Consider the following 18,217-nt stretch of genomic DNA (forward strand, 5'->3'; position numbering starts at 1 on the left):
GGGAAATAGAGAAACCATTTGTATAAGATTGTTGTTACTGTTGTTGTTAGATGTCATGGAGTCGATTCCGACTCATAGTGACACCATGTGACAGAGTAGAACTGCCTCAATAGGATTTTCTAGACCATAATCTTTACGGAAGCAGGTCACCAGTTCTCTCTCCTACAGAGCCACTGGGTGGGTTTGAACCGCCAGTCTTTCGGTTATCAGCCAAGTGCTTAACCGTTCATTGCACCACCAGGGCTCCTTTGTAGAAGATCAGATAATGAATTTTTTTTATACTTTATTAAATGTTTGATAGGTGACTTGCATTGCTATGTAATTTTTGCATACTTAACAGCTATACATATCAGTGTTTTTAAGTAATGATAATGGATCCTATCGAAGGTAAATGTAATGTGTATATATATTTATTTGAAATATAATTAATTTTTATAGTGTTTCCAAACTTTGTGCTGTTTTATTTTAATGTTTAAGACGGTCTGAATAATATATTTTCTTTTCATATACTTTAGTTCAGAAACCTTAAAAACATTTAACAGTCCAATAGGAAAATAGATGAAAGACTTGAACAGCCACTTCACAAAAAAGGAAATTCAGATTACCAATAGGAAAAGATGTTCCACCTCATTAGAAGTAAGAAAAATACAAATTAAAACAACAAAGAGATACCATTACATACCCACCAAATTGACAAAAATCAAAAGTCTGACAATACCAAGTTCTGGCAAGGATGTGAGGTAACAGGATATTTCATACACTGCTGGTGGGAGTATAAATTGGTAGAAACCTCTCAGGAAAAGAGTTTGGCATCATCTGATAAGCCTGCAGTTCTACTAACTCTATGACCTAGCACTTCCACTGTAGGTATATTCCTCAGAGAAATGCTTACACAGGAACAGCAGCGACAAGTACCAGAATATGCATAGCAGCCCTGTTCAGAATAACCAGAAATTGGAAAAAATCCCAGAAGTCCATCAACAGTATAATGCATAAAGAAATTGTGGTAAAGTCATTCTATTAATTATTATTCAGCAATTAAAATAAATGAACTATAGCTAAACAAATCAACTTATGTGGATCTTATAGAGCAAAAAAGCAAGACGAATACATTTATATGAAGCTATAAAAAATTAAATGATACTGTTTAGAGACACATGTATGGTAAAACTATAAAAATGAAGTAAATGATAAAAAAAACTTTCAATAAAATCTCTTCTAATAATAAGATATCTTACATATCAGCCCTCTCCAAATAGCCTTTTTAAATATGTGAAAGGAAGAGGGTTCATCCATCCATCATGTAAGTACTTACAGGACTAGCAATATCAAGGTTATCTGAGTATGATTGCCAGAGACTATTTTATAGATATGACTCCTTATACATTTCCTTTCAACTGAATATACAGCTTCTAAAAAACGCTTTACTCAGTAAGATTACCAATTACTAGTGTCTTAAGGTATCTGATCTAGGGTAGAAAGAGAAGGAAGAAAATTTACATAATATGATTGAAATTTTATTATCATTCTCTTGCTGCCTAGGAACTTTTTGTAGGTATTTATAAGCAGGACAAACAATGAATCTGCATCAGTTGTGACATCAGTTTCTTCTGTCCCTTACTTAATTTCCTATTAAATCTATGGTAGCCCCTTAGATTGGTAATTAAAAAAAAAAATCAAAACCTTGCCATCAAATCGATTCTGACTTACAGCAACCCTTTAGGACAGACTAGAACTGCCCCATGGGGTTTTCTTGGCTGTATCTATGGAAGCAGATCGCCAGGTCTTTGCCACAGAGCCACTTAAAAAAAAAAAAAATGAGGAAAAGTTTTAGCAAAATAGCCTAAATTCTTACCTGAAACTAGAAAAAGAAGAGCAAAATAAACCCAAAGCCAGCAAAAGGGAGGAAATAATAAAGATAAAAGCAGAAATCAGTAAAATTGAAAACAGGAAAACAAATAAACTTGTGCTTCAAAAAAAAATAAATAAAATTGCTAAACTTCTAGGAAGACTGGCAAAAATAGAGGACATAAAAACAGTATCAGGAATGAGATAAGATTATATCACTACAGATCAAACAGCCATTACTTTACACTGATAAATTTGACAACTTAGAAGAAATGATCCAATTCCTTAATAGCTAGTAGCCACTAAAACTCAGGCAAGATGAAATAGCCTGAATACCCCTATAACCATTAAAGGTACTGAATTCATAATTTAAAATCTCCCCAAAAGGAAATCTCCAGGCCCAGATGATCTGGCTTCTTTATTTTGAGATTCATCCATGTTGTATGTATCAACATTTCATTCCTTTTTATTGCTGAGGAGTATTCCATTGTATGGAATATACCAGTTTATTGCATTCCCCTATTGATAGACATTTGGGTTATTTCTAGTTTGGAGCTATTACAAATAAACCAAAAACGATTGCCATCAAATTGATTGACTCAGAGCAACCCTGTAGGACAGAGTAGAACTATCCCATAGGGTTTCCAAGAATAGCTGATGGATTCAAACTGCTGACATTTTGATTGGCAACCGTAGCTCTTAATCACTGTGCGACCAGGGCAAGCTGCTATGAATATGCCTGTACAAATTTTTGTATGGACATATGCTTTCATTTCTCTTTGGCAAATACCTAGGACTGGAATGGCTGGATCATATGGTAAATGTATGTTTAACTTTTCAAGAAACTGCCGAACTATTTTCCAAAGTAATTGTACCATTTTATATTCCCACCAGCAGTATATGAGAATACAAACTATATAAAACCAGTTATATAAAACTCTAGAAAATGCAAACTAACCTATAGTGACAAAAAATCCATCTTTAGTTGCCTGAGGTAGGATGGGCAGGGAGAAGAGTTACAGAAGGGCACAAGGAAACTTTTAGAGATGATATGTTTACTCTCTTGATTGTGGTATTGGTTTCACAAGTGTTTCTATATGTCAAAACTTATGAAATTATACACTTCAGATATATGCAGTTTACTGCCCATCAATAATACGTCAGTAAAGGTGTTAAAAATAATAGGATAATGTTCCTTAAATTTGCGTCTGAACAACTGATTGTGACTGAGGTATCATGTGACTTACTAGAGCAGCCAGTAGTTGAGCAGACTAACCAGAAAGACATACCTTCCACTGGCAGCTCTTGTGCCAACTCGCCACCTGTCACCTTTTCACAACCTCATCTGTGCCTTCAGTTTCAGCACTGGTAGAATGAACACATTGTTTCTTTCCTATTTCAAGGGCCGTTCAGGATAATAATTTGAAAATAAGATGGCAGTGCAGAATATTGTTATGGTGTGAGGTAGTGTTGAGTTGGTTCCAACTCATAGCAACCTCACACAACAACAGAATGAAACACTGCCCGGTCCTGCAACATCCTCAAAATCATTGCTGTGTTTGAGCCCATTGTTGCAGCCATTGTTATCAGTCCATCTCGTTGAGGGTCTTCCTCTCTTTCGCTGACCCTCTGCCAAACACAATGTCCTTTCCCAGGGACTGGTCCTTCCTGATAATGTGTCCAAAGTACGTGAGACAAAGTCTCACCATCCTTGCTTCTAAGGAACATTCTGCCTGTACCTCTTCGAAGACAGATTTGTTCGTTCTTCTGGCAATTCACGGTATATTCAGTATTCTTTGCCAACGCCATAATTCAAATGTTTTTCATTCTTCCTTACTCATCGTCCAGCCCTTGCATGCATATGAGGCAATTGAAAATACCATGGCCTAGATGAGGTGCACCTTAGTCCTCAAAGTGACGTCTTTGCTTTTCAACACTTTAAAGAGGTGTTTTGTAGTAGATTTGCCCAGTGCAATACATTGTTTGATTTCTTGACTGCTACTTCCATGGATGTTGATTGTGGATCGAAGTAGAATGAAATCCTTGACAACGTCAGTCTTTTTTCCATTTATCATGATGTGCTTATCGGTCCAGTTGTGAGGATTTTTGTTTTCTTTATGTTAAGGTGTAATCCATACTGAAGTCTGTAGTCTTTGATCTTCAGTAGGTGCCTCAAGTCCTTCTTGCTTTCAGCAAGCAAGGTTATTAACGAGTCTTCCTCCAATCCTGATGCTGCATTTTTCTTCATACAGTCCAGCTTCTTGGATTATTTGCTCAGCATACAGACTGAATAAGTATGGTGAAAGGATATAACCCTAAAACACATCTTTCCTGATTTTAAACCATTCAGTATCCCCTTGTTCTATTCAAACAACTGCCTCTTTGTCTGTGTACAGGTTCCATTTGAGCACAATTAAGTGTTCTGGAATTCTCATTCTTGGCAATGTTATCAATAATTTATGATCCACACAGTCGAATGCCTTTGCACAGTCAATAAAACACAGGTAAACATCTTTCTGGTATTCTCTTTCTCCCAAGATCCATCTGCCATCAGCAATGATATCCCTGGTTCCACATCCTCTTCTGAATCCAGCTTGAATTCTCGCAGTTCCCTGTTGATGAACTACTGCAACCATTTTTTAATTATTTTCAGGATAATATTACTTGCATGTGATATTAATGATATTGTTTGATAATTTTCACTTCCATTGGATCACTTTTCTTTCGAGTGGGCACGAATATGGATCTCTTCCAGTCAGTTGGCCAGGTAGCTGTCTTCCAAGTTTCTTGGCATAGAGAACTGAGCGCTTCCAGCATTGCATCCATTGAAATACCATTGCATTTACGTTGGTATTCTGTCAGTTCCTGGAGCCTTGTTTTTTGCCATTGCCTTCAGTGCAGCCTCAACTTCTTCCTTCATTACCATCGGTTCTTGATCATATGCTACCCCCTGAAATGGCTAAATGTTGACCAATTCTTTTTGGTACAGTGAGTCTGTGTATTCCTCCATCTTCTTTTGATGCTTCCTGTGTCATTCAATTTTTTGCCCATAGAATCCTTCAGTATTGCAACTTGAGGCTTGAATTTTTTCTTCAGTTCTTTCAGCTTGAGAAATGCGTAGAGTGTTTTTCCCTTTTGGTTTTCTAACTCCAGGTCTTTGCACATTTCATTGTTATACTTAGTCTTCTCCAGCCACTCTTTGAAATCTTCTGTTCAGCTCTTTTACTTCATCATTTCTTCCTTTCACTTTAGCTACTCTAAATTCAAGAGCAAGTTTCAGAGTCTCTTCTGGCATCCATTTTGGTCTTGTCTTTCTTTTCTGTCTTTTTAATGACCTCTTGCATTATGTGTGCTGTCCTTGATGTCACCCGCAACTCATCTGGTCTTCGGTCATTAGTGTTCAATGCATCAAATCTATTCTTGAGGTGGTCTCTAAAAGTCAGATGAGATACACCCAAGGTCGTGCTTTTGCTCTCATGGACTTGTTTTAATTTGTTTCAGCTTCAGCTTGAACTTCCATGTAAGCAATGGCCTTGTCTGGACTGATGATACTGAGCTTCTCAACTGTCTCTTTCCACAGATGTAGTTGATTGATTCCTGTGTATTCCATTGGGTGAGATCCACATGTATATTTGCTGTTTATGTTGTTGAAAAAAGGTATTTGCAATGAATAGGTCATTGGTCTTGCAGAATTCTGTCATGAGATCTCTGGCATCATTTCTATCACCAAGGCCATATTTTCCGACTACTGATCCTTCTTGTTTCCAACTTTCACATTCCAATCACCAATAATTATCAATGCATCTTGATTACGTTTGATCAATTTCAGACTAAAGAAGTTGGTAAAAACCTTCAATCTCTTCATCTTTGGCATTAGTGGTTAGTGCGTAAATTTGAATAACAGTTGTATTAACTCATCTTCCTTGTAGGCATATGGATATTATCCTATCACTGACAGCGTTGTACTTCAGGATCTTGAAATGTTCTTTTTGACCTTGAATGCGAGGCCATTCCGCTGCAATTTGTCATTCCTGGCATCGTAGACCATATGATTATCTGATTCAGAATGGCCAATACTAGTCCATTTCAGCTCACTAATGCCTAGGATATCAATCTTTATGCGTTCTTGTCTTAGTCATCTAGTACTGCTATAACAGAAGTACCACAAGTGGATGGTTTTAATGAAGAGAGGTTTATTTCCTCACAGTCAAAGTAGGCTAAAAGTCCAATTTCAGGGTGTCAGCTCCAGGGGAAGTCTTTTCCTCTCTGTCGGCCTTCTCTTTGGTGTTCCCCTGGACTAGGAGCTTATTGGCGCAGGGACCCCTGTCCAGAGGATGCGCTCCGCTCCTGGCACTGCTTTCTTGATGGTATGAGGTCCCCAGTTCTCTGCTTGCTTCCCTTTCATTCTCTCTCAAAAGATAAAAGGTGGTGCAGGCCACACCCCAGGGAAACTCCCTTTACATTGGATCAGGGATGTGACCTGGGTAAAGGTGGTGTTAGAATCCCACCCTAATCCTCTTTAACATAAAATTACAATCATAAAATGGAGGTCAACCACACAATTCTAGGAATCATGGCCCAGCCAAATTGATACACATTTTTGGGGGGACATAATTCAAACCATGACATTCCACCCTTTGGCCCCCAAAAAATCACATCTTTGCAACATGGAAAACTTATTCACCCCATCGTATCAGCAAAAGTCTTAACTCCAAGTCCAGAATCCAAAAATTCCTCTTTATCTGTGAAATCTAGAATACAAGTTATCTGCTTCCAAAGGTACTGTCTTAGTCATCTAGTGCTGCCATAACAGAAATACCACAAGTGGATGGTTTTAATGAAGAGAAGTTTATTTCCTCACAATCAAAGTAGGCTAAAAGTCCAAATTCAGGGTGTCAGCTTCAGGGGAAGGCTTTCTCTGTCAGCCTTATCATCAGTGTTCCCCCAGACTAGGAGCTTCTCAGCACATGGACCCCTGTCCAAAGGATGCGCTCTGCTTCTGGCACCACTTTCTTGATGGTATGAGGTCCCCCTGTCTCACTGCTCACTTTTGTGTTTTATATCCCAAGAGATTGCCTCAGGACACAATCCAGTCTTGTAGATCAGGTCCTGCCTTACTAACACAACTGCTGCCCATCCTCCCTCATTAACATCATAGAGGCAGGTTTACAACATACAGGAAAATCACACAGTACCAGGAATCATGGCCTAGCCAAATTGATACACATTTTTGGGGGACATAATTCAAACCATGACATTCCACACTTTGGCCCCCCAAAAATCACATCCTTGCAACATGGAAAACATATTCACCCCCATCATATCAAGTCTTAACTCCAAGTCCAAAATTCAAAAATTCCTCTTCATCTGTGAAATCTAGAATACAAGTTATCTGCTTCCAAAGGTACAATGGCAGAACAGGCACAAGCTAGACATTTCCATTACAAATAGGAGAAACTAGAGGAAAAGAAGTGATAACAGGCACCAAGCAAGTCAGCAGAACACATTACATTAGCCCTCAAGGCTTTGAAAATAATCCTCTCTTCTCTGAGACAATTAACACAATGGCCCTGCCCTCCAGACTCTAGGTATTGGTCACAGTCTCTGGATTCTGAGTGGAGGCCCATCAGCCCTGGGCTTCAGCTCCGCCTTCCAGGCCCACTGGGGACAGCAACTCTGCTCCCTTGGCTTTAGGCACATCATTCTCCCAGTCCATCTGAGTGTCGACTCCACCCTTAGAAGCACCAGAGGCCATTGCTCCACCCTTTGAAACCCCTGAGGTCATGGCCATACCTTTGAAACTGAGGCAGCTCAGCTTCTTGTGTTCCTTGTCTCTTCAGCTTCTGTTTCTGTTTCCTGTGGCCTCTGGGCCCTCGGGCCTCTTGCTCGCATCTGCCCTGCTAGGGCAAGTGTTCCAAAGCTCTGTAGCTCCACCGGTATAAGTGCCTGGAGGCATCCCACTCCGTCAGAAAGCCTCGTGCACACACTCAGCTCTCTTGCTCTGTGACAGTTCTATTTAATTTTTGATGACTTCAAATTTTCTTTGATTCATACTTCGTACATTCCTCATTATGATTACTGATGGTTGTTAGCAGCTGTTTCTTCTCACTTTACGTCATGCCCCATCAGCAAATGAATAATAAATGCTTTTAAAAAAAGTCAACATGTGAACACTTTTACAGCTCTTGACTGTCTTTGAGGAAATGAACTTGACAAAAAGTTGCCTTTCCATCTTGGGCTGCTGATAAAAGAGCCTGAAGTAGAGAGGGTGTATGTATACAGATAAAAGCATGTATAATTAATTACATGCCATAGAAAAACACCATACAGATGAATTTTTAAACATCATATTAATTTACGTATGCCTCTTCTATCCTTCACTGGCTGGAGTAATCAATACTCAAGCAAACTGATTTCATTACTATGTTCCCTCCTTCCTATACCATGTGTCAAGGATTGAATTATGTTCCCCAAAAAATGTGTGTAGCAGTTTGGCTGGGCCATGATTCCCGGTATTGTGTGATTTTTCTATATGTTGTAAATCCTGCCTCTATGATGTTAATGAGGGAGGATGGGCAGCAGTTGTGTTGGTGAGGCAGGACTTAATCTACAAGATTGGATTGTGTCCTGAGGCAATCTCCTGAGATATAAAAGACAGAAGTGAGCAGTGAGACAGGGGGACCTCATACCATCAAGAAAGCAGCGCTGGGAGCAGAGCACGCCCTTTGGACTGGGGTCCCTGTGCCGAGTAGCTCCTAGTCTGGGGGGAACACTGATCAGAAGGCTGAGAGAGAGAGAAAGCCTTCCCCTGGAGCTGACACCCTGAATTTGGACTTTCAGCCTACTTTACTGTAAGGAAATAAACCTCTCTTTGTTAAAAGCATCCACCTGTGGTATTTCTATTATAGCAGCACTAGATAACTAAGACACCACGCTAATTTGAATCTCTATGTATAAAGTTTTCACTCATGACATTCCGGAAGCAAGGAATGACTGCCTTACATACTTTTAATAAACCTAAACCTTGGCGTTATGCTGGGCTCTGGGGATTCAGTGACAAACTGAACAAAACTGACCTGGACCCCAACCTCCTGACCACTCTTCATCTGTCTAAATTCCACCCTTATTTCAAGGTTCAGAGAAAATCACCACGAAACGCTTAGATACAGTGTATGCAATTACTCATAATTCTAAGCTCACGGCACATTTTCATAACTGGTCATGCAAGAGCCCGCTCTTATTATAATTTTATCCTCATACTGTACCCCCAGTCCCTTCTCCACTGTTAGGTGCCGTCAACTTGGTTCTGACTTAGCGACGTCATGTACAACAGAACGAAACACTGCCCAGCCCTGTGCCATCCTCACAATCACTATGCTTGAGCCCCCCGCTGCAGCCACTACATCAGTCCATCTCATTGACGGTCTTCCTCTTTTTCACTGACCCTCTACTTTACCAAGCATGATGTCTTTCTCCAGGGACATATCCCACTCTAAGCAACTATTATAATACATTCAACGTGCATCTTTATGTTGTTTTCTTGCAAAACGAGCACTATCTTCTATGCATATATATTTAAGTGTATGTGAACAATACTGTTATAGTTCATTGCTTCTTTCATCAATCATCAAGGTTCTAGGATATATCTTGTTGTGTCTCCATTTATTCCATTCCTTCTACCCAATATATACCCCATGGTGTACCTCCATCACATGTCACCTTCCCTCTTTCCCAAGCATAGTCAACAGGATGACCTCCAACACCCCCCAGCAATTATTCTACAGTTACTTTATGTATGTTACTTTGGTTCCAGCTAAATTTTGAACTACTTGTAGATAAGGATCATGTTTTTTCTTCTGTTACATCCTTCTTGAAAATAGATATTCAAGGAATATTGGTTGATTTTCTGTTGTGGCCTGTATATGTTTTCTACTGCAAGGTGCTAAAGGTTAATTATAATAACTTGAGTAAGGAGCTGACAATGGAGTCATGAGCTGAGTTTAATCCTGGCTTTACCCCTTACTAGCTTTGTGACCTTGAAGAAGTAACACCTAGCTGCTTTGGGTGTCTCTTCTTTCATCTATAAATGTGGATGATACTACCTACCTTATAGGGCTGTTATCAGGAATTAACTGAATGAACTAATACAAAGCACCCCAGTACAGCAAATGGCATATAACAGGTGTTTAATAAATGATGATTGCTATAAATCTGCCAACTGTTTCAAATTACAGTCATTTGTGTACTTATCAACTCTTCTAAGAGTGTAAGCATCTTGGAGGCAGGACCAGTTCAGAAACTTGTTCGTATTTTGCAGGACCCAGTACTCCGCCTTGTGAGAAATAGTCCATACACTTAACGTTAAATGAATTCATTAGTTAGCATTCTGCTAACCTAGATTTTCAGCATGTACACTGGAGTATTTTAAAATACTTTTATCCAAGAATGTAATATGTGTTAATATCTTTATTGCGAGGTGCACGGCAATCTTTTATTATTCATTACATGTTGAAAGGAAAGTTATATCTATTAATAAGTAAAATTACAAATCAGTCTTGAGTGTATAAAGAGATTGCTGTTTTCCATCTCCCTCCAGTGGCTTGAAAAGTACAGTGCTCCTTCAGTCATGTTTTTTCTTCAAGGGTTTAAAATAAGAGGAATCTGCATCCTGTAACAGAGTGGCAGTAACATGAATCAGTCCCTTCTGATATTTACTTCAGTTTCAACAATTCCTTCTGTTTGGAGGAGCTATATGATTATGATTCCATGTTAAGAATATTTATAAAACCTGGGAAAATGCTTAAGTTAGAATAAAAATCATAACCAAAATTCTAGATCTATGAAAACAAAAACCAACAACTCTCTAATGGGCTTAGCATCATTATCTCTATCTGGTAATAAATACTGATTAGCATCTGCTCATGCCATTTCTTAAATGCTGAATTCTCTATTATTACTCTTCTGGACCAATATATAATACCTACACTGACTTGCCTTAATAAATACAAAGAATAGGTCACAGTATTTAGAATTGAAGTATTTGATGGGTAATTCTAAAATGATTTGTGAAGTTTTAGTATATTGTTTAAAGAGTAAAATAAGGCAAACTGATAATCCCTAAGATGTGACATTTCACTTGAGAGGATGTACACTTACCACTTCTAAGAATTTGCACTAAGTAAGGAAAAAAAAAAGATAACAAAATTCAGTACAGCTAGTTTTCCTGATCCCTAAAAATAATAAAACCAGTTACTGTCAAGTCATTCTGACTCATGGCAACCCCATATGTATCAAAGTAGAACTCTGCTCCATAGGGTTTCAATGGCTGACTTTCCAGAAGTAGATAACCAGGCCTTTCTTCCAAGGTACCTCTGCGTAGACTCAAACCTCCAACCTTTTAGTTAGCAGCTGAGCACATTAACCGTTTGCACCACCTAGAACTCCAACAACTACTATAGGAAGGCTGAAACTCTCCAGTCCCTGGCCCACTTGCTCTCTCAAACAATTATTTCTATAATGCATTCTCTCTGTCATATTATTTAGGTCTTTGATCTTCATTATCTATAAAATGATAGTGCTACCATCAACTCAGGATTAGAAAGAAAATAAAAGCACAAGAGCTAACACTTAGTAAACTAGCATAAACCTGAAGCTGTGTTTGTTGAAGAGCTTTCCACATACAGTGAAACCTGCGAGAGCTGGAACTCAATGGGATTGCCTTGTTTTTCCGGGCCTCGCAAGTTTTCCGCCTTTGACAGGGAGCATGCAGTCCTGCCACTTTTCTATTGCTCTCTATTAAAAACCCTACCTCATAAACACCCCATGAGTTCTCCTTCTCTGACAGATTTCCACCTTACAGAGTTCTGGCTTTTGCAGGTTTAACTGTACTAACTCATTTAATCCCCATAACAACCCTATTATCATTAATCCCTATTTTATAGATGGGGAGATTGAGTTATACAGAAGTAACTTGCCTACGGTCACGAGGTGGATTTGAACATGAGTCTCCATAAGTCAGAATCAACTCAACAGCAACTGCTTTAATTTTAAGCCTGGCATCAGGCTTCCTTGTTCTTTACCAGGATGCTTTGCCACCTCACCTAGTAAGGTGGCTTTTCCCTCCCAACTCTTAGCCATCACTGGACGAAATGGCACTATATTAGCTGTCCTCCAAATTTAAAACTCAGGAGTAATCTTTCACGAAGTTCTATCTTTAGAACCAGCCGCACACTACCAACTCCCACCCTCACCAAAATACTTATAAATGAACTGGTGCAAAGTAAACTGGTCCACATTACAACTTGGTAGAAAATGAACAGTCCCTTCATGATTTTTCAAGCTCTGGACATTTTACTGCACCATGGAATAGTTCTATAGCCTTTAAATCTCTTTAAGCATTCTTTTGTTTTGTTTTTTGCTTTTTTCCCCCCAACTCATTTTCAGCCAATTAACGTGTTCTACAAAAAGTTGGAACAAATTAAATTTCTAACTATTAGTAGATTCCTTAAATAATGGTAGAGTATATAATGGTACATATGATATGATCCCATTTTTATAATTCTCTTTTTATATATATATATCAATCCCTATTGGTTGATTTCTAAAAAAGGTATTAACAATCACTGAAAGAAATACTTCAACAATAAAAACCATCAGCAGCACTAAACTTTCTTCGTACAACCATAATCTATAAGTTTTGGCTTAACTCAACATTTCCTGTGCTGTTTATACATTAAGCTCTTTTGATGATCGTAATTTTCTCAGGAATAGTTAATAATATTCCCCATTTGCTGTAAGAATGAGTGCTGAAAGAATGAGTACTCAGCATATTTTTCTTGCACATGGACATAGGCACATCTCAGATGTGCAGAGAACTTCAGGAACAAGGTAAAAGAAAGCAGTACTACCCAGTGTACATGTGTCTGTTTTAACAGTGCAGTAAATGCTTTGACAGAGGTAAGCATGGGGGTGCACCTGTTTCTGAGAAGCAGGAGGGGAGGCACAGTATCACCCCAAGAAGGTGACACCTGAGCTGAGACTTGTAGGATGGGTAGGAGTTTGTGGGGAGAAGGAGAGAGAAAGAATTTTGGGCAGAGGGAATGCCATCTGTCATAGGCTAGATACGGGGGGAGTCAGAAATAGGCAATGCAAGCGGTAAAAGACAGAGTGTGGGCAGAATCTCTCACTAAAGCAGATGCTCTCCTTCCTAAAATTCTAAACGGCTCTGAATGAAAAATTTACGGAACACTGTTTTGGGTACTCCAGGAGCAAATTTTAACAAACGCTGGTCAAACAATAAGTGTAGAATAAATCTGCAATCTTTGATTCCAATCAATCTTTGATTTTACCTTGTAAAAAACTTTTTTCCAAGACCAGTAATAATTTATAGTAAACCAACAGATATGTCTAGGGATAAAATACTTTTTAAAATTTATATCATGAGGTTGGCAGAGGGGTAATAAAATTTTTTTAAGCACTACAAAATTTTATACTTTTCTGCAAGATTGACATGCATTATTAAAAAATGTATAAATTGGTCTTACCAAACCACTCTTAAAATTCTCAATCCTTTTCTTCCCTAACTTGCCGATTATCCAGAAGGTCAGTGTTGGCATATATTGGCCCAAATATGCTGCTAACAAAAAAGGGTGATCCGAGATCCAAACTTCTTTCAAATCATTGGCCATACTGATTAGCATCAACCGCACACAACGACTGGTTGCCATCTTGTAGGACTGATCTCCAGGATTACCTACAGACTAAGAAAATTAAAAAATTAAAGTGAATGTTGAGTATCTACCCAACCTATCTCACAGACATTGTCTTGATTCCAATTAGGTACATTTTCCATTTTTACCCTGGAGCCTCTACAGAAAGTGTGAAAATGTAAATTGTATCTGTGAACATTTACACAGAAGCATATTTATGCCTAGTAAAAATGAATCTTCAAGGAAGAAGGTTCATGATCTTGACAGGGATTTTGTATTACTAAATGATACTGGATTCTTCATGAAACAATTGCTGTTCATTTGATAGATCACCATGTGTAATCCGTGAGCTAAGGGGAGCACAGGCCTCGGCAAGGCTAACCTAAAATAATCAAAATTCGACAAGGCTTTTTCTAAGCTCCTTCAACAGATTCCTTCAAAAAATCCCAGTAATATTTAACATACTAAAATCCAGCTACACAGACCCTTTCAATGTTGCTATTATTTGTGAACTGGCAGAAACTGAGTTTCTTAAATATTGATAACCTATGTAATAGTGGATTACTTATAAGTGATAGCTTAGCAATTTCATTAGGCTTTATTAAAACTGGATGCCAAAGCATTCACCTAACCTTCACAATTTTCATAATATTAAGTTTTGTGAATAATTTATAAGCAGTTCTAATATGAAAACCCTAAGATGTAGTAATACAACACCAATATGTATCTACTAAAGCACTCAAATTATTTCAACTAGAAACATTTACCTTCGTCACTTCTTCAGTCACGGCATTCTTCACAATATTTGACTGCACAGGTCCCGGGCAAATGTTAGAAACTGTGATACCTGGGTATGTGACAAGTTCAGCTCGGAGTCCATTAAAAAAACCCTAACGGCCCAAAAAAAATTTTTTTTAAGAAATAAAACTAAACACAGATACAGATCTCCTGTTTACTATAGGCCAAAATTACTTTTCTTCAATTTTTTTAAGAAGGACAATAGCAACACATTAAAATATATGTTTTGAAATGCCAGAGTAAAGGACAGATGATATAATTATGCAAGTTTATTTGGCATTTTTAACCGAAAGACTGAAGGCAATCTAGAACAGACATTCTCAACTCTGTCTGGATATGAATGATTCATGAACCCTTTGGTAGTGGCAGCTCCTCACATCAGTGATTTCTATGCTAGGCAGGCCCTGGATAGATGAAAAACTATACCTGGAGATTCTGACACACCCTCCTTACAGTCCCCATGTCCCCACTCCAAAAGGGGTGTGTGCACATTCTCCATTGAGAATCACTGACGTTGGGTTTATTATTTTATCACACACAGTGGTCTAAAGTGCCAACATTTGGGGTAAGGAGGAGCAGGAAAGGGTTAATACTTAACAGAAATTATCATAAAGAATTCAATTTTTTCAATTTATTATTTTACTATTTTACAGGACTGAATTAGTGTCACCAAATGTTATGGACTGAATTGGGAGTCTCCCAAAAATATGTGTTATAAATCCTAACCCCTATAATAACCATGGTTATAATCCCATTTGGGAATGGATTTGTTGTTGTTGTTGTTGTTAATGAGACAGTATTAGGGTACAGTATAACTTAAGTCAATCTCTTTTGAGATTAAACAAGCAAGCGAGGGGAGCAGACATGGGAAAAGATAGACACAATGCCATATGAAGATTACCAAGGAGCCAAGGAATAAGGACGTTCCCCCAGAGCCGACAGAAAGAAAGCCTTCCCCTAGAGCTGGTGCCCTGAATTCGGACTTCTACCCTCCTGAACTGTAAGGAAATAAATTTCAGTCTGTTAATAGCCACCCACTTGTGGTATTTCTGTTACAGCAGCACTAGATAACTAATTTACCAAACTTCTGTCTTTTTTGGGTGATAAGAAGGTAGATGACTAGTTAAACATGTAATATCACTGCTTCCTGAACGACTTTAGTAAAACCAGCTAAACCTTCTATAATTAAAGATACTGGCTGTTTCTTTTTTCGTCTATTTGTTGAAGATAATTAAATCAGTAGGTAGTAAACAGAGATTCTACTTCCCCTCATCTCTCTTCCTAAATTGGGAAATTTTCCAAGACTACATTATCACATCCAAGTAAAATTTTGTTGACAATCATTCAAAAGCAGCTGCAGCAATACATGGACAGGGAACTGCCAGAAGTTCAAGCTGGATTGAGAAGAGGACGTGGAACCAGGGATATCATTGCTGATGTCAGACCGATCTTGGCTGACAGCAGAGAATACCAGGAAGATGTTTACCTGTGTTTTATTGACTATGCAAAGGCATTCGACTGTGTGGATCATAACAAATTATGGATAACATTGTGAAGAATGGGAATTCCACAATACTTTACTGTGCTTACGAGGAACCTGTATATAGATCAAGAGGCAATTGTTCGAACAGAACAAGGGGATAGTGCGTGGGGTAAAGTCAGGAAAGGTGTGCATCACAGTTGTATCCTTTCACCATACTTATTCAGTCTGTATCCTGAGGAGATAATCTGAGAAGCTGGACTATATGAAGAAAAATGGGGCATCAAGATTGGAGGAAGGCTCATTAACAACCTGCGTTACGAAGATGACACAACCTTGTTAGCTGAAAGTGAAGAGGACTTGAAGCACTTATTGATGAAGATCAAAGATCACAGCCTTCAGTATGGATTACACCTCAACATAAAGAAAACAAAAATCCTCACAATTGGACCAATAAGCAACATCATGATAAACGGAGAAAAGATTGAAGATGTCAAGGATTTCATTTTACTTGGATCCACAATCAACACCCATGGAAGCAGCAGTCAAGAAATCAAGTGATTTGCATTGAGCAAATCTGCTGTAAAAGACCACTTTAAAGTGTTGAAAAGCAACGATGTCACTTTAAGGAGAAAAGTGCACCTGATCCAAGCCATGGTGTTTTCAATCACATCATATGCATGCAAAAGCTGAATGAATATGGACGACCGAAGAAGAACTGATGCCTCTGAATTATGGTGTTGGTGAAGAATACTGAATATACCAGGGACTGCCAAAAGAACGAACAAATCTGTCTTGGAAGAAGTACAACAAGAATCCTCCTTAGAAGCAAGGATGGCGAGACTACATCTCACAGACTTTGGACATGTTATCAGGAGGGATCAGTCCCTAGAGAAGGACATCATGCTTGGTAAAGCACAGCGTCGGCAAAAAAGAGGAAGACCCTCAACGAGATGGATTGACACAGTGGCTGCAACAATGGGCTCAAGCATAACAACAACGGTGAGGATGGCGCAGGACCAGGCAGTGTTTCGTTCTGTTGTACATAGGGTCGCTATGAGTCGGAACTGACTCGACGGCACCTAACAACAGTAACAACAACATTGTTGCTATGAGGCTGGGTTAACTATTGAAAAGCCTAAACACCTCACCCACAATACATTCATATATGATACAACAACATTAAACAAATATCAGTCTTTAATGCTGTCCCCAACACAGGGCCTATGAGGAGGGCTCATGCTGTCAGAGCCTAAGACAGTGCCTGACTCAGAAATGGAACCCCCACCAAAAAAAAAAAAAAAAAGCTTGGTAAATGAATGAAGAATTCCCATACATTTAACCTATACCCTTTTTATACCAAGAGGAGAGAGGACAACACAAACCAACGCATCAGACAATAAAACCTCTCCTTGCTTGAAATCATTTCCAGTATAGTGCGTACACTCTTCAATGATACACAAGTGCACTCTATACTTTTCTGGGAAGCTGGGAAGGAAATGTGTTCTTCAAAAAGAGCCTCCTCATCTCTGTGTTCAGATACTGGTATAACGAACTAGTGTCTCAACCTGCCTCGTCCTATCAGAGGATCGAGTCAAATAAGAAAACAGTGAGAGCAGAGGGCAGACTAGACAACTTTCCTGTGTTTTACTGACAGCATCCTACCTGTCATAAGAGATACTTGTTGCCAAAAAGACAAGGTGATCACCCTCCTTTATTTGCCTGCCCAAGGCTTGCCCAATTGCTCTGCAGGAAGTGACTGATACCTCGTTACTAAATATGAGGAAATCATCAGTGCATTCCACTTCTTTCTGCAGCTGTCTGCTCTTCACAACAGAAAAATGTCCTAACGAGCCAAAATATGTTAAAAGAATCATAACAGAATACTATGAAAAACTGTACTCTAAAAAATTTGAAAACCTAGAGGAAATGGACAAACTTCTAGAAACACACTACCTACCTAAACTAACACAAACAGAGGTAGAACTAAATAAACCTACAACAAAAGAAGAGAGTGAAAAGCTAACTTAAAAAAATCCCAGCCAAAAAAAGCCCTAGCCTGGATGGTTTCACTGGAGAATTCTACCAAACTTTCAGAGAAGAGTTAACACCACTACTACTAAAGGTAATTCAGAGCACAGAAAAGGCTGGAATACTCCCAAACTCATTGTATGAAGCCAGAACAACCCTGATACTAAAACCAGGTAAAGACACCACAAAGAAAGAAAATTACACACCAATATCCCTCACGAACATAGACGCAAAAATCCTCAACAGGAGTTCTGGCAAAATGGCGCTCTAGGCAGAAGCACCATGCCCTCCCTCCACAACAAAGATCTGAAAAACTAAGCTGAACAGAGAATACAACAATCCTGAAACCCTA

General features: G+C 38.7%; 1 protein-coding gene across 1 annotated transcript in view; it reads right to left on the reverse strand.

The window, feature by feature from the left end:
* Nucleotides 1-10,296: 10,296 nt before the first annotated feature.
* Nucleotides 10,297-18,217, reverse strand: part of DHRS7 (dehydrogenase/reductase 7) — a 27,422-nt gene continuing 19,501 nt past the window's right edge. The window contains exons 5-7 of the mRNA XM_004370916.2: nt 14,324-14,446; nt 13,392-13,607; nt 10,297-10,516 (exon numbers count right to left, since the gene is read on the reverse strand). Coding sequence (XP_004370973.1) covers nt 10,469-10,516; nt 13,392-13,607; nt 14,324-14,446 — 387 coding nt within the window. The 3' untranslated portion in view covers nt 10,297-10,468. The remainder of the gene's footprint in view (nt 10,517-13,391; nt 13,608-14,323; nt 14,447-18,217) is intronic.

The sequence above is a fragment of the Trichechus manatus genome, unplaced genomic scaffold (genome assembly GCF_000243295.1).
Source record: "Trichechus manatus latirostris isolate Lorelei unplaced genomic scaffold, TriManLat1.0 scaffold00010, whole genome shotgun sequence".
Taxonomy (NCBI): domain Eukaryota; kingdom Metazoa; phylum Chordata; class Mammalia; order Sirenia; family Trichechidae; genus Trichechus; species Trichechus manatus.